This window comes from Manis javanica, chromosome 5 (genome assembly GCF_040802235.1).
Source record: "Manis javanica isolate MJ-LG chromosome 5, MJ_LKY, whole genome shotgun sequence".
NCBI lineage: Eukaryota > Metazoa > Chordata > Mammalia > Pholidota > Manidae > Manis > Manis javanica.
Window position 1 is genome coordinate 164,686,474 of NC_133160.1, and position 23,115 is coordinate 164,709,588.

General features: G+C 36.3%; 1 protein-coding gene and 1 long non-coding RNA gene across 3 annotated transcripts in view; one reads left to right on the forward strand and one right to left on the reverse strand.

The window, feature by feature from the left end:
* Positions 1-12,149, reverse strand: part of LOC108404529 (uncharacterized) — a 31,306-nt gene extending 19,157 nt beyond the window's left edge. The window contains exon 1 of the long non-coding RNA XR_001854946.3: positions 11,784-12,149. This is a non-coding gene — a long non-coding RNA (uncharacterized lncRNA). The remainder of the gene's footprint in view (positions 1-11,783) is intronic.
* Positions 10,876-23,115, forward strand: part of RAB28 (RAB28, member RAS oncogene family) — a 107,041-nt gene continuing 94,801 nt past the window's right edge. Inside the window, exons 1-3 of one of the 2 annotated variants that reach the window (XM_036990798.2) lie at positions 10,876-11,184; positions 15,640-15,736; positions 20,809-20,897. In XM_036990798.2, coding sequence (XP_036846693.2) covers positions 11,110-11,184; positions 15,640-15,736; positions 20,809-20,897 — 261 coding nt within the window. In that variant the 5' untranslated portion in view covers positions 10,876-11,109. The remainder of the gene's footprint in view (positions 11,185-15,639; positions 15,737-20,808; positions 20,898-23,115) is intronic. The other variant, XM_036990795.2, reaches the window with a different exon arrangement.

Below are 23,115 nucleotides of genomic sequence, written 5' to 3' on the forward strand. Positions count from 1 at the left end.
ATGTCTCTTTATATTCTCTGCCCATTTGTTAATTGGGTTATTTGTTTTTTGGGTGTTGAGGCATGTAAGTTCTTTATATATTTTGGATGTTAACCCCTTGTCGGATATGTCATTTACAAATATATTCTCCCATACTGTAGGGGTGCCTTTTTTGTTCTGCTGATGGTGTCCTTTGCTGTATAGAAGCTTTTTAGCATGATGTAGTCCCATTTGTTTCTTTTTGATTTTCTTTCCCTTGCTCAAGGAGATGCGTTCAGGAAAAAGTTGCTCATGTTCATATTCAAGAGATTTTTGCCTATGTTGTCTTCTAAGAATTTTATGGTTTCATCACTTACATTCAAGTCTTTGATCCATTTTGGGTTACTTTTGTGTATAGGGTTAGACAGTGATCCAGTTTCATTCTCTTGCATGTAGCTTTCTAGTTTTGCCAACACCAGTTGTTGCAGAGGCTGTCATTTCTCCATTGTATATCCATGGCTCCTTTATTCATATATTAATTGATAATGCATGCTTGGGTTTATATCTGGGCTCTCTAGTCTGTTCCATTGGTTTATAGTTTAAATTTCTGTTCTTGTGCCAGTACCAAATTGTCTTGATTACTGTGGCTTTGTAGTAGAGCTTAAAGTCAGGTGTATAATCCCCCCCACCCCCACCTTATTCTTCCTTCTCAGGATTGCTTTGGCTATTTGAGGTCTTTTGTGGTTCCATATGAATTTAGAACTTTTTGCTCTAGTTTGTTGAAGAATGCTGTTGTTATTTTGATAGGGATTGCACTGAATCTGTAGGTTGCTTTAGGCAGGATGACCATTTTGGCAATATTAATTCTTCCTATCCATGAGCATGGGATGTGTTTCCATTTATTGGTATCTTCTTTAATTTCTCTCATGAGCATCTGGTAGTTTTCAGAGTATAGGTCTTTCACTTCCTTGGTTAGGTTTATTCCTAGGTATTTTATTCTTTTTGATGCAATTGTGAATGGAGTTGTTTTCCCAGTCTCTAATTTTAGCTGTTTGGTATGGGTATAGTGGTAGCTCACTGTGGTTTTCCTTCACATTTACCTGATTTCTAATGAAGTTAAGAACCTTTTTAATGTTATTGGCTATTTTGTGAATGTTCAAGCCTCCTTTTCCATATTCTATAGTTATGTCTTCAATCTAATTGAAATTGGTAAAATTTCCAATTCTAGATACAAGTCTCTTGTGAGTTATATGTATTGAAAATCTCTTGGTCCACTCTGGAGTTTTCATTTTTAACTTTCTTAAAGATGTCTTTTGATGAGCAGAATTAAAAATTTTTAATGCAGCTCAGTGAATTAACTTTTCCCTTAAAGATTTGTGTCTCTTGTGCCTTCTTTAAGAAATCTTCATTACCCTAAGATCATAAAAACATTTCCCCATTACCTTTTAAAAGCTTTCTTAATTTTAGACTGTTTTATAAAATGCCTGAGATTGATATTTGAATATATATAAGGTAGGAGTCAAGATTCATTTTTGTTCTAGATGAATATCCATTTGGTCCAGGACTATTTATGGAAAAGAGAATCCTTTCTCACTGCTCTAGAGTGCCACATTTGTGATAAATCAGGAACAAAAAAATATATATTTTGAACTCTGATTATACTTTTTGAGCATATTCCATGTCTCTCATGGTCTTGTCCATATTTTCTATGCCACTGGTTTTGTGTCCTTCAGTCTAGATATTATCTCCTGACTTATACCTTATTATTTCTCTCTTCAACTGTGTCTAACCTGCTATTAAACTTACTCATTAGTTTAATTTCAGTTATGTTTTTTTATTGCTAATTTCCATTTGGTTTTCTTATAGTTTCTAATTCCCTTACAAAATTCTCAGTCTTGTCATACCAGTGCTTATATATATTAGTGATTTAAAGTCCATGTTTTATATCTCCATTTTCTGGATTTCTGTAGTGTATTTCTATTGTTCATAATTTCTTTTGATTTTTAGTCATAAGTACTGCTCCTCATATACTAAGTTTTTGACTGAGTGCCAGAAATTGATTATGGAAAATTGTAATATGATATTCCTTCTGATAGAATATAGCTTTGCTTCTGATATTTCACTTAGGGGTACTAGCAACCCAGATCATGGTAGTTCAGCAGGGAATTGAGATCACACAAAAAATGACTTCAGGTTCCCCCTCCTTTGCTCCTAAAATGTAGGAGTCGTAATAAAAGGTCTTAAGGACTTCTCAGGGTCTGGATGAAAGACTTGGGGGCTGGGTTGTAGGGGATCCTCTTCCTTGATGTGCCCTGAACGCTGAGGTTTGCTCACCCTTCTCTCCCAACCTTCTGAGACTACATCTAGCAGTGCTACTTACCTGTCTCTAAACTGTACTCTTGTTGAATTAACATCCCTTCTGGGGAAAGTGGCTCCAAATGCTGGCTTCTCTTTGGCTTCCTTCCTTCTCAAATCTTAATTTGGTAAACTCTCCGATAATTTCAAACAGATATTAAAAACAAATATTATGTTTAGCTTTTCTAATTTTCCTCCACAGGAAGATTGGTCCTAACCATCTAATCAGTCTTTGCTGAAAGTGTATAGGATCCTAATGGTGCCTTTTTGCCACATGGATATTTAAAATATTATGTACACGTATTTTACTTTTTTGACTTGAACTTCATACCATGTTTAGAGGATCTTATTCTTACTCTAGGTTATAAATATTTACCCACTTTTTCCCCATATTATTATGGTTTCATGAAAAAATATCCTTCAATTTCATGTGGAATTCGTTTTGGAGTAAGGAATGAAATAAGCGCTCAGTTTTAAAAATTATGGGTGTGCTTCTACATTTCCCCACTGATTAGAAATACCTCCTTCACTACCTAAATTTCTTCATATATTGAGAACTTTCTAAACTTTTTTGTTGAAGGACTCCTTCTATCTGTTCCAGTGCCTTTTCCACGTAATTTTAGTTATGGTAGCTTAATAGTACTTAGAAATATTTGGAAGTTCTAATCTCTTTTCAATACTTAAAAAATTAGGCAGGTACCACTTACTCTTCCTTCAGGTGTTGCTATGGACCGAGTGGTGCCCCAACTCTATTTTAGTGAGCTTGGGCGGCCACACCTCTAGGCTAGGTGGCTCAAATAATAGGCACTTATTTTCTCACTGTTTTGGATGCTGCAAGTCCCCTACCGAGGTTTGGCAGGGTCGGTTTCCGGTGAGGAATCTGTTCTGGGCTTGCAGATGGCTGCTTTCCTGCTGTGTCCTCACATGGGCTTTCCTGGGTATGCGTGGGTATAGAGAAGGAGAGAGAGCTCTTCTAAGGCCACCAATCTTACAGAATTAGAACTCCATCCTGATGACCTCATTGGACTTCAGTTATCTCCTAAAAGCCCAGCCTTTGACTGTGGGCTTAGTGGGGACACAATTCATATGTTAAAGACCCAGTCCCTAATACCTAATGTGACTGTTCCTCTCCTGTCTCATCCACCTTCTTCCCATCTTGAGATCACTACTAAACTAGAATTTTATGCTTTCTATTTCCTGTTGAACAGTTTTCATCATATAGGTGCATACACAAATATGTATACATTTAGTTTTGGGCACTTGTTTTAGAGCTTTATAAATATGATGTTGTACTGCATGTAGTCTTTGGAATTAGTTTTTTTTACTCAGCATTATGTTTCTAAGGTAATTCCCCTTAGCTGTAGCTCATTCATTTTCCCCTACTGTGTAATAATTCCTTTTACAAATGTGCCAAAAGCTATCGTTTTGCTGTTGAAAGACCTTTGGATAATTTCTAGATTGAAAATGAGCCAATGAAAATTCTTGCACATTTCTCCTTGTGCATTATGCATGTGATTTGCCAAGGTATGCACCCTGGAGTGGAATTGCTAGGTCACAGCGGATGCAAATCTTTAGCTGCACAAAATAATGACAAATTGTTTTCTAAAGCGTTTCCATGTACTCTATACAAGAAATGTATGAGTTCTGTTGAGCCACATCCTCCTCCACTGTTGGTATTGTGCTGGTTGAAGAGGTATTATCTTTAAGCTGCAAACACCGGTTTCCTCACTGATATAATAGGATGGGTCTAGTCCTCTCCAGACTACATTGACTTTGCTAGCTTGCTTCCTTTTAGCGTCCGCCAATGGCAGAGAGCACCCAAAGGAGTTTGAAAGATAGGAGGAGGCAGAAAGGACTTTCTTTCCTGTTTTTGTGGTATTCCTATCAATGTTCTGCCAACATGGCATTTCACCTCCGCAGCAGGAGCTGGGTATACCCATGCTTATTTCCAGATTCCGGCTTCTTTCCGTGCTTCCAGAATCAGCCTCACTGTGTTTGCTTCGAGGCATCATAAAAGCAGTGCGAGTTCTCTCTCCTCAGAGGTGAGTCCCAGATCCTTGGCCCCTCTCTGACCTTCCAGTGCATGGCCGGTAGTGGCCAGCGGAATCCCTCAGAAGTTTGACTCTCAGCTGCTGGGGTCCTTCCTCTACGTTCCTGAAGAATAACAGCGAGACAGAAGTGCGGATCCCACCTCCTCCTGCCTTCTCCTTCAAGCCTCAGTGGTACGGTACTCCCTGGCCTCTTCCCTCTGTTCTCCTGGTCTTTGGGGGTGCTCACAGCTTTCTGCAGGAACTTTTTTTTTTATTAAGGTATTATTGATATACACTCTTATGAAGGTTTCACATGAAAAACAATGTGGTTACTACATTCACCCATATTATCTGGTCCCCCCACCCCATGCCCCATTGCAGTCACTGTCCATCAGTTTAGTAAGATGCCACAGAGTCACTACTTGTCTTCTCTGTGCTACACTGTCTTCCCCATGACCCCCTAGCACACCATGTGTACTAATCATAATACCCCTCAATCCCCTTCTCCCTCCCTCCCCACCCACCCTCCCCCACCCTTCCCCTTTGGTAACTGCTAGTCCCTTCTTGGAGTCTGCGAGTCTGCTGCTATTTTGTTCCTTCAGTTTTCTGCCATAACTTCTTAATTGCTTCAGTGTCCCTTTTTCTTTCAGTCCTTCAATACCATGTAACCTGTTTCCTTGTTAAATTCTCACTGAAAGCATAATTATGTGATTTCTGTTTTCTTGACTGATAAAGATATTGTTGGACTTCCTAATTTTTGCTAATTTTGCTGGGTATGAGTTAATAATCTCATTAAGCTCTTTTTTGGGTGTTCTCTTACTAAGGTTGTTGAACAGTTTTGCATACATTTATTGACCATATATGTTTCATCTGTGAAATGCCTTCACATAATCATTTGCTCATTTTTCTCTTGGATTTTTAAAAATGTATATGTAGTTTTATGGATTTTAGATATCAATTGGTTATAAGTTTTGTTTTGAAAATATTTTCTCCCAGTTTGTGATTTATAATTTTACCTTCTTTTTGGTATCTTTTGATGGAGTAGTTTTTAATTTTAATGTAATTTTCTGTATCTTTCATGATCAACTATTTGTGTCTTGTTCAAGAAATCCTTTCCCTATCCCAAGATAGTAAAGTCACTTCAAATTATTTAAATTATGTTTTTCACATTTAGATGATTAATTCACTGGAATTGTGTGTCTGTGATTAAATGTAGGATTCTGATTTAATTTCTTTTCTTACATGGTTTCCAATGATCACCTTTTCTCCTTTTGACTACTAAAATATATATTGTGTCATATATCAAAGTCCCACGTATGTGGGAGGCTATATCATGGCTGTCCATTTTGTTGTAATGGTCAACTTGTTTATTCCTGAAACAATAAATACACTGTCTTAATTATTATAAATTTATGTGAAGTCTTGCTATCTGGTAGAGCAAATTCTTTGATCTTATTTTCCTGGAATATCTTTGTTCTTGGATATTTGCCTTTTATATACATCATTTCAAATCTGATGAAAAAATTTATTAGAATTGTATTAACTCTGAAGGTGATTTGGTAGAACTGATATATTTACAATATTGTTTTTCTTTGCATGGGCATGGGATAGCTCTCCATTAATTTAGTGTTTGCTTTCAATGTTTTATAATTTTCTCTGTATACATATTTCTTTTAAGATGAATTCCTAGGTATTGCATAATATAGTTGCAATCGTAAATGGTGTCTTTTAGAAAAATCATGTTGTTTGTTGAGGATCCCTTCATTTCTTGCCCCTTCCCTTGATTTTGCTCATGGGTTTGTTTTCTCAGATGAAGTTAGCATTGTCTGTCAATTAAGAAAACGTCAGGGAGGTTTTGATTGAAAGTGAGCTTAATCTATTTGTTTGAGTGGAACCGACATCTTTGTAAAGCTGAACGAAACAATATGCGAAAACTGAAGTTTCAGTGGAGACCACTAGATACAATAGATACGACACTCCATGAGCAAATCAGCAAATGTAGATGTTAAAAAGGTATGTTCAAAAACCACTTCCATGATTATTAAATTCTCCAACCATCTCAAGACTGTAAGATGTAGTTGGAAGAATTTTTTTTTGTGTGTGTGGAGAGTGCTATTTGAGGACTGGCACTTCCTCTGGGGGAGGGGTAAAGTGTGCTAAAGAGCATTACTCATAATAACTGAAATGTCCATCAATAGTAGACTGGATAAATAGGTTGCAGTTAATTCATACAATGGACTACTAGAAGCTACTGTTACATATAACAACATGGATGACTCAGAGATGTAATATCTAGTGAAAGACACCAGAGGTTAAAGAGTACATACTGAATGGAATCTATTTACATGAAGTTCAAAAATAGGTAATACAAATTTATGGTGCTAGAGGCCAGAATAACTATTTGAGGAAATAATGACTGAGAGAGACATGGCACAAGGGATACTGCTGGGATTCTGAATTGCTCTATATCTTGATCTTGGTGGTGGTTACGCACACATGCACACACACACACACACACACACGTGTGTGTACATACAACCAAGGGAGAAGAGAATTTCAGGGAAAGAGGCTTTTTTTTAACCTCCAGGAGTTTAATAAACCAATAAATTCTTGAGATCATTTCTCCATTTTTCTTAGGTTTTCAGCAGAAATACAGCAATACCAAGTACACAAGCTAGGGGCCTGGCCATTATTTTACCTTACATGATAATACTTTATCTTTCTTTTCAAATTCATGTTCACTTGGATTTTAGTCCTAAGCTCTGCATCTTCTAAATTGTGAAATATTGCTGAAAGATGAAAGAAGACTGACGAATGACTATTGGATTTGGTAAGGTGATAGCAGAGATTGCTCTTTGTTGAAGTCAGTTTACTTGCTGATTTACTATTTTTTTCACCATTGTTAATAATGAATAAAAATGTTCAGATAGTTTTATTCTTTATCCCATTCATCAGCTGTTGTATGATTTTTTTTGTCTTAATCTGAACTTTTCCTGTTGAATTATGAAATTTCTGTGTTTCTCCTTGTATTAGTTTCCTGTGGCTGTTGCAACAAGTTACCATAAACTTGGTGGCTTAAACAAGGCATATGTATTCCCTGAGAGTTTTGGAAGCCAGAAATCCTAAATAAGTGTTTACTGGACTGAAGTTAAGGTGTTGACAGAACAGGGGTTTCCCTGGAGGCTCCAGAGGGAGAATTCCTATGCTTTTCCATCTTCTGGTGGCTGCCAGCCTTCCTTGGCTTGTAGCTGCACCACTCCAGTCTCACCTCTGCAGTCACACTGCCTTCTCTTTCCCTGTTTGATCAAATCTCCCTCTGATCTCATAAGTATACATGTGATTGTATCTACTCTGATAAGCCAGGTAATCTCTCCATCTCCAGATCCTTGATTGAATTACATTTGAAAAATGGTTTTTCCAAGTAAGATAAGTTTACAGGTCCCAGGGAATGGGATGTATATCTTTGGGATGGTATTCGTCTCCACCAAATTGCAAGTTCTATGGGAGCAGACACCTGTTCTCTTCACTTGTGTGTCTTCTTGCTTAGAAGAGTTGTGAACAAGAATGTCTGGCACAGTAGTCATTCACTTAATATGTGTTAAATCAATCATTAATTATAATGAATCAATTTGAAGACCTTCCTTTAGGATGGGGAAGTTGTTTTACTCCAGAAGACATACACATTAGTTGGAATGATAGTGAGAGACTTCAGCTCATTTCAGAAAGAATATTCTAATGACCAGGAGTATCTGTTCATAGATCAGGTGGCTATGCAAGGGAATAAACTCCTTTAATCTGGATGTATTCCAACAAAGTTTAGATAATCTGTTACAGATGCTAGAAATGTATTTTAAAATTAAGTGGGAAGGGAGTTTTACAGATAGCATTTAGGTTTATCTTGTGGAACTTCTTCATATCTAAAGTCCCCTAATTTCTTAAAATTCTAGAAATCTTTTCTAAGCATTTTGTTAATTTATTAGTTTTAAGACCACTGAAAATGATTCTGCTAGTTTAGCAAGATGTTTACAGAGGCTCCAGGGGAACATTTTTCTTTTCTGTGGATCAGCTCTAGGTCTCTTTAGAATGGTAAGGCACCCTGCTGGAAGCTTTCAGTGCTAGCTAGTGGTGTCCTCCACACAAGAGGAATGTTTTCTTCTGCTTTTAATGTATTAATATGGTTCCAAGCCTTCAAATTTAATTTTCAACCTGAAATCTCACCATAAATACGTAAAATATGGTCACTAAAATAACGCAATTATCTTTTTGTTTCATGTGGCAACATTGTCCCGGGGATAAATCCACATTCAAGTAAATGCTGTCTCTCAATTGCAGGGGTTTAGGAACTTGATACTGGAAAATCCAAGTTTTCTTATAGATTTCCCTTTCTGTGAAAACTGATACATGAATATCAGTCCTATGATCTCTGCTAAATCTAGTTTTTGGCCAAAGTAGTTGTGCCAGTTGGGATGTTTTTGTCTGCAAGTAATGCAATGCATCACTGAAGTGCCTTAGTATTAGTTCCCCTAACAAGAAACCTGGAAGGTGGGTTGAAGAAAGTTGGAGCAGGTCCAAACATTATGTCCTCACCCAAATGGTGTTAGTAAGGGAAGGGAGGGGGAGATTTTTTCCTTTCCCTCCTTCCCTCCCTTCTTTCCTTCCAACAGAGAGGAAAATTTTTCCCAGTGTCTACCAAAGGACACCCTCTTCTGTCTCATTGGTCAGAACTTGGTCACATAAGCATCTCTGTTAAGAGAGAGTGGAAAAGCAAATTTCTGCCACATTAATTTCCTTTATGAACAAGAAGGGGTTAAATCTGTCTTCATTAAAACAGGTTCCTCAAACTAAGATTTACAAAGAACTTTACAAGCCCTTTCATTTTATTCTCTTCTTCTAATTCTCAACATAGCCAGTAATGTAGAAACTTATTGTTAATGGTGGTCTTGGGTAGCAGAGAAAAACTGGGAAGTAATGCTAACTGGGTAGCTACTATTTTGGACCAGCCCTATCTACAAATAAAGAGTCTGAGGTTCTACATAAGAAACCTGTCTGAGGTAACATGGCTAAAAAGCAGTGATGCTCCAGCATGGACCATATCTAATAATGATGATAAAAGGGTGATAGTTACACTGGTTAATACTGAGTGCTTACCATACACCAGGCTTTGTGCTATCTATGCTACTTTACATTGATTACTTCCATTTAAATCTTAACCCTATGAAGGAAGTAGGACCTTTATTTTATAGATAAGGAAACTGTGGCTTAAGGTCACACATCTAGTAAATGCTGGTGTGTGGTTAGAACTCGTGCTGTCTCCAAGTCTGGCCACTTCATCACACTGTACTGCTTTCCATTGGAATTCCCATATTCTTTCCAGGACTACTGTCTCTGAGGCAAACCTTTTTGTGACTTAAGTTTCCTCATCCATAAAATAAGATAATTCTACTTTATAGGGTTCCAGAGAGGATTGACGGTGATAATATATGTAATTAATGAGGCAAACATGGTAGGCCAGCATTATTATTGTGGAATTTATTTCATTATATACTGAAATTTTCAGCTAAGTCTTTTACCCACTCTGTTGGGCTCAGATCACCAGGGACAGCAGTTCTTAAAACTCTTTGGGCTCAGGGCACCTCTACATTCTTAAGACTTATTGTGGACCCCAAAGAGCTTCTGTTTATATAAATTTTAGCTATTATTATTGAAATTAATACTAAGGAATGTTTGAAACGGAATTACAAGCACATGCTCCCTTAGCTGCCAGAGTGATGGTGTCATACACATCATGCATTCTCTGGAAAACTGTATACTTGTGAGAGGATGAACGTGAAAAAAGTAAAAAAAAAAAAAAAAAAGTGTCTTTTATGAAAATAGTTTTTTGCGGACTCTTCCCCCCCAAGGTTCCCTGGACCACACTTTGAGAACTGCCGCTCTAGGGCATGTGCTTGATGAATAAACCATCGGATTCTGTTCAGGCGAGAAAATGTAGGGTTTGAGAGCCCAAAATAAGAGGCAGTGCCAGAGCTCCACTACGCTCGAGGCCCCCTTTCGCAGCTTCCCCGCGTTGCGGCGCGACCATTAGCAACCGCCGCTGTCCTCCCCCGGCGCGAGCCCTGGCGCCCAGTCCGTCCTGCCAGCTCCGCCCGGCAACCGGCTTCCCGGGCGCCCGGAGACAAGCCCCGCCCACCGCCTCGCCTGCTGCTCTCAGCTTCCATGGCAACCGGGGCGCGCAGCCCAGGAACCACCCCTTCCTGGGCTAAACCATTTGCTTCAGGGATCCTCGCATTGGAAGATGGAAAAAAGGGAACTCGATAAACATCTTCGAGCCATTCTTCTCCCATTTCTCTATCTAGTTTGAGTGATACACTTGCTTTTTCCCTCTGGACAACTGCTCCTGCTGGGGCAGTGCAGCATCTCGCCTGCTCGCCTCCAACGTCTCCCCCGGTGCCAGTCCACAGATGGGTCAGCTATCCAGGGACGCCTGCGGTCCGCGCGGGTTGGCGCAGAGGTGGGGGCGCGCGCCCCACGCAGCGCGCAGGGGGCGGGGTCGCGCGCCGGGGGTTGGGAGGCGGGCAAGATGGCGCCCGGCGAGTTCTTCTCCCTGGATACCGCCAGCGGCCGCTGAGACACCAGGGCGGGGGGTGGTCCTGTCCACACTATCGCCTGTCTTTCTCTCCCCCGCCCCCGGGGTCCTCTCCTTTCCTTCCTCCCTCTACCTCGGGGCGGGAGGCGGGAGGCAGGAGGCGGGCCTGGTTCCCGGGACACCATGTCGGACTCTGAGGAGGAGAACCAGGACCGGCAACTGAAAATCGTCGTGCTGGGGGACGGCACCTCCGGGAAGGTCAGTCCTCGAGGAACCCCGGCGCGGGCCCAGCGCCTCCCGCCACCTCCCCGCCGCTCGGCGTCGCCTCTGTCCCCGCGTCCCGGGGCCTCTGGGCCCGGGCCCACCTGGTGGTGGCCAGGGGCCAGACCCCGAGGAGGTGCTTGGGGATGGCCGACGAGAGCTGTCCAGCTTCCCTTAGGAAAAAAAAGTCACTTCCCAACTTCCTGCCTGGATCGCGAACTCCTGCTTCCTCAAGGCTGCTTCGCCTCCTTCGCAAGCTTTCCCGCTTCTCGCCTCTGAGGACTGGCCAGCATCTGCCAAGGCGTCCTGCCGCTTCACGATGGTCCAGGTCGCACTTCGCTCCCTCCCGCCCCCCTTTATCGTTTGCGATGCCTCAGGTTCCTTGGGTGAGAACTGAGGCGCCATCCCTTAGTGGTCGGGTCACTGGAGGGCAAATTGCTGACCTATTTGTGCTTCATCTGTAAGATGGGTATTGATAGGGGACGCCTCAAAGGGCGCAGTGTGCAAATACACATTAAATGTGAAAATCCACATAAAGCTCTCACAGCATGGTGTGCACTCAATAAAGGTTAGTTGCTTATTTTACGGCATCCTACCTGTTCATCTCTGTTCCCAGCACAGCACCTGTCAGCACAAGCATTCATTCAGCAGTTCTCTGTTGAGCTCCCGTTAAGGGCTGGATGCTGAGGGTGGAGCTGCTAGCATGACTAAGGGGATCTTTGCCTTAAAGTCGAGCCTTCGGTGACGGTTGGGTAAGGAATGAGAGTGAGTACCTGCGTGCCTGCGTGCGGGGCACACCCGGCAACCGTCCCTTTACCTTCTAGGAGGGCTTTGAAACCCAGGGTTGTGGAGCTCCCGAGATGGAATAAACACTGTCCTGTACTTGATCTTTGGAGAGCGTCCATAGGATCTCAAGGGGATCTGTGACCCCAACCCCAAATAAAATGAAGAGCCTCTGCCCGGGGTGCCTTCACACCTGTTGCTTGTCAAAAGGGCCAACACTGTTTTCAGAATATCGCTTAAGTGTGTCTCCTTTCCTCTCCCGTTTTCCCAGCCAGTCTTCAGAAACGCAGGTTATTGTTACCAGTTTGGCGTTTCCGGCCTCAAGACTCGGTGTTACTGAAAGTAGCTAGGACCTTGGTTTCTGGGGTGACGAACTGCTTTTTGCATCTTCTCTGGCATTTGGCACTGCACAACTGCTCCTGTCTTTGGTTGTGAGACTTGAGTTCCTAGCGTCCTTGGGAAATGTGTCATACATATGCAGAATTTGGAGATTCTGTAAATTTCTTTCTTGCTTTCCCCTATACTTTGTTATTGTTGGGGAAAACCAACTTAATATGCTCTGATTACTTCAAAATATTTTGGGAAAGAAAAGAACTTGGGATCACTTTCATTAAGTATATAAATTTTTGTACACTTAAGACAACTTCTTGAGTGAATTGTTTTAAATAAATCAACATCGTTTCTAACACCCTTATTCAATAAAAATGTATTTGTATAGTTTCCTCATTCTTTTTTTTTTTGAATGCCTTCTGAGTTTTCATTTCCAAAATGTTTTTCTGGTCCATTCTAACTGAATGTATTTCCTGTTTAAAAGTATATTGACTATAATGTTAATGCACTTGTAAAAAGACACAAAACTTGTCCTTTATCCTGCCTATTATCTATCATAATTCTTTAAACTTTTGTTCATTTTTTCTTTCAGTATTTTTTCATTACCATGCATGGATTACTCAGTTGAAATTTGTTCATAGTTTTGTATCTAGGTTTTTTATTTAGCCTCTCATGGGTTTTCCTCTTTTTAATTTACTGTGAATAGTTATGGTGTTTCATCTCTAAATTTCTGTCTAGTGAGGACAAAGCATAATTTTTCCCCTTCTCTATTGTTGAATTAGGACTATCATGCTGCTCCATAGGGTAACATTGATACTCTTTCTGGTGTACTGATTTAGTCTTCATCATCTTGACTAATCTATTTTAAAATCATAAAGGCTTAGAAATTTCCAATTACCAGCATCAGAAGGCTAGCTTTTTTTGTTACTCATACATACCTTATTCAGCTCTAAAATATTTGGCAGCTACCAACATTCCCATTATATTTCCTTAATTGTCCTTTTAAAAATGAATTCAGCCTCTCATTATTTGAATCCTGACTGAAATGGCCATTTTTTCTAGCATTAGTTTTTCTTGGTAGTTCTAACTCAAGGCATTTTTATGCACACTGACAGAAGAAATAGAGAGTTGAGATCACTACTTAACAGTTTCTCCTAGAGAAATTAAAATTTCACTCTTCCTCTTAGTAACATGTTTCTATTTCTTCACTATTCTGACTCACTTTTGATTTCATTACATATTTCTTAAACTTTTTTGAGACAAAATATTTTATTTTTGGTATTAATACATGTAGTATGGCTAAATATTGTTAGTAAAATATCACCAAATCATAAAACTCCATTAAGAATCAGATAAAAATGTTTCAGGTATGGTTAATGTTTCTTCATTTCATAATTGTTTAAGAAGGGTATTTACACAATGATCTGTGAGAAATTACTGAATGTGAAAGATGGCACAAAGTCTAGATAATTGAAGAGAAACTACCTTCCACTATTCAATTGCTCCTCTGTTTAATTTTTACAGTTAGATGTTTGCAGATGATGTAAGAACCCATTTTAATATTGTGTTCCCAGTGACCTATACTTTTGACAGATTATACTTTATTTTAACTGAAAATCTTAGCTTTATGTTTGCTTCAAAAGTGTGAGGGTAGGGCTTTCAATATCTAGAAGTTCTATTTCTAAGAAAACAGTCTTAGAATTTTTCTGAATATTCATCAATATAAAAATATTGAGGAGAATCTTAAATGAAAGTGGAGAATTACATTAAATGACATTATGCAGATGTTACAGTGCCTTGAGTTTCGCTTTGACTTAGAAAAGTATTTAAACCATCCATATATTAAACGTTTTGAAATATCTATAGTACTGTAAGTAGTGGTAATTATTTTTCTCTAAAACTCTGAGTCTCTTCATAGATGATTTTGTGCTCTAAGTTAAACAAGCTCAATGGCATGAATAAAGCTAAATGAAAAACAAAAGGTGTTAACAAGGAATGAGTACCTTTTTATTCTGATCTCTCAGTTTTTATGTTATTGTCAATATGCTTCAAGGAAGCCGAATACATTTTCATTTTGGTGTAGTGAGTTTGTTTCTCAGTGTTTTCCAGAATATCTTTCTTATGATGCTTAGTTGCTATTCAATCAGATATCTTATAAATTTATTGCAAATGCTTAGTATATAAATATTAAAAGACTTGGAGTTAGGTTGTGCAAATTGCCATTTATGTGAAAATAGGGTTCCTGCAGCCAAAGGACTTTTAGATTTTTTTGTTTAGAGAAATTGAAATTTGGCCAAGTTTTCTTTTTCACTGCTGAACTGATGTCAATTACAGTAAGCTATCGTGGAAATTTTATCTTAGTTTTCATTATTTTAGAAGTTGACCTCTAATTTTAACTGTTAAAATAAAAAAGGGCTATTTTCCCTTAATTTTGGGAGTCTGTCTTGAAGAGCGTAAAAGCTTCGTGAAGCTGCCTTTCTCTTCTTTTTGGGGAAGTTTACAAATAAATAGTGCATTTAAAATGTTTAAGAAGCTTTTGAGTTAGTGAGTTGTTATCAGGATGATTAATTGTTCTTTTGCTTTGATAAGAAATGGTTCTCTAAAAGAAATCTCCAGTTTTTAATACAACCCTGAGTTTGTTATTTAAAAAAATGTAGATTATCTGTTCTGTTTATAATGTTCTGTGACTTCTAAGCTTTATGGTTTTTGGATGGAAAATACTTATTTTTGCCTGCTTAATATTAATCTTTAAAATATCAACTTCCTTATTTAAGAGATTATTATTATCAGTCATTCTATGGAGTAATTTTAGTTTAACATCTTTAATATAGAGAAAAATTAGGCAAAGATACTTTTCTTGTGGAGAAAAAAAAGAATTTGTATAAACAGGATTTCTCCTCAATTAGTACTTCTTATTGATGAGGGCACAAACTACTCAGAATATTTAATCTCAGAAATAAAATTCAGAGTTCTTTGAAATTTGTATTGAACTGATATATATGGTTATATAAGATTTAGATTGTTAACCATGTTGTTTTACTGTTCTTGTGGATAAATCTCAAATTCTAACTTCGAGCAAGGAGAAGGCGCTTGACGATCTGGAGATTTAATATCTCTAACTGATTACGCTGTTGTCACCAGCCTTTGGCAAGTGAAATTTACCTTGTAGAGTGTTAGGTCCCTCCTCCCCTTATAACTCATTAGAATGGCTTAAAGTTGCTTGTTGGACTAATTGGAGTATAAATGCTAAGATTACTTAATAAGATTTAGTAGTGATTTTATGTTTACATTACTAAAACAGAAACATTAATTTTGATATTCCTTGTATCAATTTTGTAGACCTCCTTAGCTACGTGTTTTGCTCAAGAAACTTTTGGGAAACAGTACAAACAAACTATAGGACTGGATTTCTTTTTGAGAAGGATAACATTGCCAGGTAAGAGACTGAAAAGTCAACATAGAAAATTTTACATACCTTACAATAAGAGACATAGTCAGAAATGTGTACAGTAAATTTTGGGACTCCTGCATGAAAATATAATCAGTAAATCTATCTTAGGGAGGTTAACTCATCAGCATCTACCATGAAGACATATTGTCCATAGTTGTGAGAAAAAAGTTTATATACTGCCCCACTCTCCCACTGTTTTTGAACACTACATATTTTTCGAGTATAAACAATAGTTGCTTATAAAATTCTAAAAAGTTTTAAAACAAATGCTATGTGAATATCAACATACATTGTATAAACTAAATGTGAGAAGACTGGAAAGGATTATTTTTAAAAATATTATTTTGATTAGCCTCTGCTTCAGTTTTTTGTTTGAGAGAATGTTGTAACAGAAGTATAATTTAGCTATGGAACTTCTGTGTTCTAATATGTGAATGCTGTTTTATGCAAGGCAGCATGAAATTGCTGGCATTTAATAGACCACTAAAATTTAGGGTCCCTAGGCACTCATAAAAATACAGTTTGAGCATTCAAGATGTTTCAGTTCACCATGCAAAGAAACTATTTAGATGCCAGTTGCAGCACATTTTGTGGGAAATACAGGGAAATAACAACAAAAAAAGAGCGGTTTCTGTTTTAAGTTAGTTTCTGAACAATTGGGGCTTTAAAATGCTCTGTCCATTCACTTGTGATGGTTAAATTATATGCTTAAAGTATTTTAATGATAGCAGTTTATCTTGATTGATTGTATAAACTGGTCCATCTCTCTCCTCTCTGAGGAAACACATTTGAATAAAAACGGTTGCAAGTGTGGCGTTACATTCATACACTGGAATGTGAGTGATATAGTGGGAAGGGAATTTAATAAATTTTGAAATATGTTAACCTCTCAAACACCCCATTTCTCAGACAACTCTCCATGAAAGTTTTAGAATAGCTAATGAAAACTCTTGGTAGTGGAAGGTCTTCTGCATATCTTACTAATAATATACTCTGTTATATTTTGTGATTGTCTATATTCAGCTACCAATGAAAAATAAATTTGAAGATACAGCATGAGAAAAGAATTCTGACTTCCCATTAAGTTACCATTCAGCAAGAGGTTTAATGAGAAACATGCATATTTTAATTATATTTTCTTTTAGTGTATTTAAAATTGAAAATCTCATTTTATTTTTATTCTCACTTTTATGGATAGGTTAAGGCAAATTGCAGAATATTTACAGCTGTCATTAGAGGAATACATGCACAAGTCACATAGTATGTATACTGAAAACTTATTTTTGCTTTAGTGTTTTTCAGAGATGCCAGCTGTACACAGAAAACCTCAGTATATGTATTTATTATTGATTTTTGTTTTGATGCTAATTAGCAAAAGCACCAACTTTCTGTACCATTAATATTATTTAATTTTTCTGAATTTTTTAGTTCAAAGGCTTAAATAATAGAGCAAGCACCTACCCAAATTTTAAAAATATTTTAAGATTGGTTTTGGACCCCTGTATGTGATATAGTGCTGATTTCTGATCTGTTGCTCAATACCTCCAATGTATAAATTTTGATTATTTTGTAAAAAATATTTGATATTATAGAAATCCAAATTTATAGTATAATATTTTAGATTCAGAAAGTACTTAGGTTAAAAAATGGCATTACAAAATGTATACTTTCAATAATTGTATATTTTAATTTTCCTGATTAAGTTATTTTGATGGGTAGAATTCCATAAAAAGACTGATTTCTTCTTTTAAAGGTGATTGGTTTTATGCTGGTTAGTGGGCTCAAAATTATGGTAGAAATTTTAGGAAGAAGAAATTGTTTTATTGTAACTTGATTTATATAATTAATAGGTACATTAAGGAATGAGGTGAATAAATTACAAAGTTCATAGTACAGATGTCCTTTATATGATTTAACCTTAATTTTAATTAACCTTACTTTCATTGTAAATCAAATGTATGATGATTAATATCTGTATCATTTGCTAAAATATTGCAGGCAGCATTATTGAACTTACAGTAAAGCAGCATAGAAGGTGAATCTAGTATTCGCTGGTATTCTAGTAAGTCTTTTGTCCATTCAGGTTGCTAGAGGTGTAACACCTCCTGCCCATCTATTGACATTCTCTTCATGCAAGTTTTCAAGGTCATTACTTTGTAAATACTCATCATTTTAGTATATTTCATGATCCGGTATGCTGTATAGTCTGGATGCAACCACTGTGCAGATTTTACTGCTTAAAATAGTGTATCTGTTAGTCAGAGATTCTGCTGATAGAGCTTCTTAAGAGCCTTAGTCAAAATACTTTCAGGAAGCTTGTGGGTTCAGTCCAGTAAACAGCGTACTGCTGTGAAAAGGATTTCTAAGTCTTGAGTACAAGAAGTGGGCAGACTTGTGTTTTTAGTTCCATCTTGACTCTGCAGCACTTTAAGTAAGGTTAACCAAGGCACCAAGTGTACTTCTACAAGGTCACTGTTGAATCCTCTTGGTGGCTTTGATTCATACCAAGAGCAACTTACCTGTATTTTGTCACCTCATTTATTTTTTCCCTTAGTTACGTGTTATTTCTTACAGAGGAACAGGAATTTTATAGCATTTTGCAGTTGGGATTAGATTGCTGACAATGTCCTTATGAGATGGATTTTTAAAAAATTTGCAATATTGATTATTTGAATACTTTTATATAACTATAGGTATGCCATTTTGAAAATATACTGGGAGACTTCATATGTTTATGCTTGCAAAAAACTAAAATGACTATTGATCTGAATTGCATCTTTATGGAATTTGTTCCCTAAATAGGTGACCCCTACTTATTTTTATTTTTGTGTGTTATGAAACCTAAAATTCAAATGTGGAAGTTAATAAATTTCTAGGTATATGAAATAACTATGAAGTTAATATCATTTGTTGAGGCTCTAATAGCAAAGGTTTCATTTCTGACTCGTGTTGTGTATTAGTGGGTTGTCAGTAATGCATAGCAGTTTTATTTTTGAGGCACGAGAATGTGTATATTAAAAAAATAAGCCAACAACAGCTAACTGTGTTTATTTGGAAATGTATGGATTTGAAAAATACCCTTAACACAGGAATATAAACTCAGATGGGAGACAATTGAATAAACAATTTAGACTCTTGAAATGATATAGTTAGAATTTGAAAATGTGTAAGGAAGATCATGTTCCTAAAGATATAGATGAAGTGTTCATAATACTTAATTTCAAAGAGGATCTGAATATCAGAATTAAAGGAAATAAGCTTCATATTTTTTTATATGAAGTTAAATGATGGGGCTTATTGGACTTAAAGGAAATGGGATTAAATGCCTTTTGTTGAGTGTTGCCAAAAATCTTACCCGAACAAAAATTAATATTGCTAAGCACTGTTTTTGGAAGTTAACAAATGAGTAAAGCATTTTACAAGTAAAATCGAGTACTGTCTGTTTATCTGGGGGCTTTGGAAGCTATGTGATACATTTCTAGTGACAGCCCTTTTTCACCTGCTTAATTTGAGACAGCATTATAGAAGAATGATCTCAGCTTTGAATCTTGAAAAATCTAGGTTTTGTAAACCTTGAAATTAGGTTTATAAGAGTTGTTGGATAAGTCTTAGTCTGTGACATTTTCGTTTTTTTGTTTCATAGAGCTTTAAGAACATTTTGGTCATTACGCTCCTTGAGTGTGTGTATGTGGGAATGATGACAGGAGATAAACTTCAGTAGCTCTCATTAATGCTAATGGCAGTTCCTCATGTAAATCCTCTGCATGTTGGCAGATGGAACAGACCTACATCCAAATAATGGAAAGATTGTAATATAAACCCAACAAAACTTAAGAGTTAAGAGCAAAACTTGGCTGGTTAATACAGTGTCGTACTTTCTTCTCAGTTGAAAATTTGAATGGTGTGACTAACATTCTCTGATTTTAGTGTTTTACATTGGTATAAAAGTTTGTCTTTATAACCCTTCTTTTTGTTTTTGAATTGAGATTATTTTTTTTTAGTGTCTTAAGTTTTTGTTTTGAGTTTTCTTGATTTGCAAATTATTCAAAAAAGATACATTTTTTGGTATGGGAGTTCATTTTGAAGTTGCCAATTGAGACTTTATCTGCCTTTAGAGAAAACTGCGTACTTTTATTAGGAGAAATAGTTGGAAATGTTAAACTAAAAAGCATATTGAACGTGGTCTTTACCTTTGGTAGTTTAGTCATTAATCACAATGGTAAGAGAGAATAACTTATCTCATAAATTTTTGTTACCAACAATATTTTGCAAAATAGGCAAAAGAATTTTAAAGATTGTGTATTCCTGTTTTAGAATACTGTTATAATTCTCATATGGGGAAGAAGATTTGTTACAGTATTTTATAAAGACTTTGAAACACACGTAGTTTGTTTCAATGGAAATGCTTTAAACAGGTATAAATGCATCATAATATTTACTAATATACTGAGTATATGTCCTATGTCAGTTCTTTTTTATAGGTTAAATTTGAAAACATCTAATTTCAAAATTATGTTTACTGTTGCTTATAATAGCTGACATTCAAATTTTAAAAAATGCTTTGGAGTTGAAACTGTGGGTCCATTTTTGTAGCCTATTAATCTGAGTTTTAAAACCTATGGAGCTTAGAACTTATACATAAAATTCATTAAGTGAAATAGGGTTTGTTAGTTCAATTTTTACTTTTAAAGTATATTTCTTATCACACATACAAATGCTTTATTGTTCTATTCTGTTTAAGAAAATGATATTTTTTTAAGGTTTAAGAATTTTATGAATTAAAGCTTTCTTTATTTTCTTTTGTTTTGAAGGTGATTATGAATGTGGTTCCATGGAAATGGAATAAAACTATAAACCTAAATTCTCTACTGTGATTTCTTTTGACAACGTTATTTCACAATTTCAAATATCTGACCATATGCATGCAGAATAAAAGGCAAATTAAGTTCAAAGTTTGTCAGTGTGACTTAGTGTTCTGTGAAAAAGTATTCAGTTTTTATATTGTTACTTAACTTTTTTTAATTCTCATTTTTATATCCATTTTTTTCATATTCTAGGAAACTTGAATGTTACTCTTCAAGTTTGGGATATAGGAGGGCAGACAATAGGAGGCAAGATGTTGGATAAATATATCTATGGAGCACAGGTATGACATGAATTCTATGATTATTCCAATACTGAGCTACTCTCCTTACAAATGTACATAAGTGGGTATGTGCACACATGTGCATGCATGCGCACAGACACACACACACCTCTTTCTAACTTGATTTTTATCTGATAAATAAACTAATTTTACCTTTGTGTTAATCCTTTGGTTTCGTCCTCCCCAAATTATGTTTGGAATGATTTGGGTCAGGAAATTGGTGTGACTCAAATAGCTTTCATGTGCTCTTTATATTGCTAGATAATATTGTCAGCAGTTCAGTTACTGCAGTGGTAAATGATACCTTGATATTTATTAGCTGATTTGGTTATAGTGGCTACTTTCAGAATATGTAAAATGAATGAAAAATATAGAAGGAAAAATTTAATTTCATTTTAAGTTGTAAGGACAGAAAACATATTTATATGTCTATTTTTGTGCTGTGAATTGGTCTACCAAATATTTTAAGTTCTTCAGATTTAATAGATATATCAATATATTGTATCAAAAAGCTTTGTATGACTACTTACATGTATGAAGCATGTAGAATATTTCAATATGATGATGTCTTTGGAAGAAAATCTGTGGAGTAGGATAAAACCACTTGAATTGTGATTTTGAATAATAAAAATTCATTGGCAACGTGTTTATATAAACATAATTACTACTTTTTAAAATTAATTATATAAACAAAATATGCATGGTAATAATATACTCTAAAAAATTATTGACATGCTATTTGCTTTTGCTTTTTGTTCTTTTTTAAAAAATACTAATATATTATCATTAAAAAATCAAGTAGTACAGAGGGTCCTGGAATTCTTCATTCAGCCCCCAACTCCTCCCATCTCAGTCCCACCCAGAGGTAAAGATTATAGCTTTTTGTTCTATTTTTAGTAAGTGTGTATCTTTCATGTCATCATGAGGCATCAGGGGGTATAATGTTCATAATCCTCATTTAGTATTTCATTGGAATGTTATGGTTTAATTGGTAGAATCATAACTTGGTTATCTGTAACTATGTTGCTCATAAGAAATGAATCTAGAAGAGAAAGACAGAATGTTAAGTACTCTTCTGTATGAAATTTGATGCCTGACAAGTACCATTGTTTAATTTGGGATGGAAAATGGATTCGGAATTATTTTTCTAAAATATTCAGAGAAGGATAAATGAGGCTGTATGGTTCTGAATCACATAAAAGACCCTAGAGTTTTGTTTTTTCCGTTACTGATGTAGATTTGGCTCTTAGAGCTCTTTCTTTGCCTTTTCTTCTCCATTGTTCTTTGTGACCTGGGAAATCTTCCTGCTGATTTAACATTTTCACTTGTGACCATAACTTGATATTTTATGCATTTTTATTTTTCTCTTAAAAGGTATGTTTCAGATTTTTGTGTCTGGGTTTTCTGTTGTTTAATTTTTTCTATTTTAAACTGATCATATTTAAAGTAGATACTGAGCTAAAGGAAAATTGCTGGACAGAGATTTGTGGGAAGCTATGTCCTTGTTTTACTCACCTTCTTGGTAAAATGGGATTTGGTAAAAATAGTCTCTTCCCTCTTTGCTCCATTAAAATCTATTTTTGACACATACTGTATTTTATTTTAAATTAAAGTGTCGTTGGTATACAATCTTATGAAGGCTTCATGTGAGCAACATTATGGTTTCAACATTGACCCATATTATCAAGTCCCCCCCACCCCATTGCAATCACTGTCCTTCAGCATACTAAGATGCTATAGAGTCATTACTTGTCTTCTTTGTGCTGTACTGCCTTACCCGTGACCTACCTATATTGTGAGTACTAATTATAGTGTCCCTTAGTCCCCTTCTCCCTCCCCACCCATTCACTCTCCCTGACTCATCCCCTTTGGTAACCTCTAGTCCCTTTTTGGAGTCTGAGTTTGCTGCTGTTTTGTTCCTTCAATTTTGGTTTGTTCTTAATGCTCCACAAATGAGTGAAATCATTTGGTACTTGTCTTTCTCTGCCTGGCTTATTTCACTGAGCATAATACCCTTTAGCTCTATCCACGTTGTTGCAAATGGTAGGATTTGTTTTCTTTTTATGGCTGAATAATATGTCATTGTATTTATGTACCACATCTTCTTTATCCACTCATCTACTGATGGACACTTAGGTTGCTTCCGTATCTTGGCTATTGTAAAAAGACACATACTAGATTTAAAAAAAAAAGAAAATTAGATTAATCAAGCTTTTAT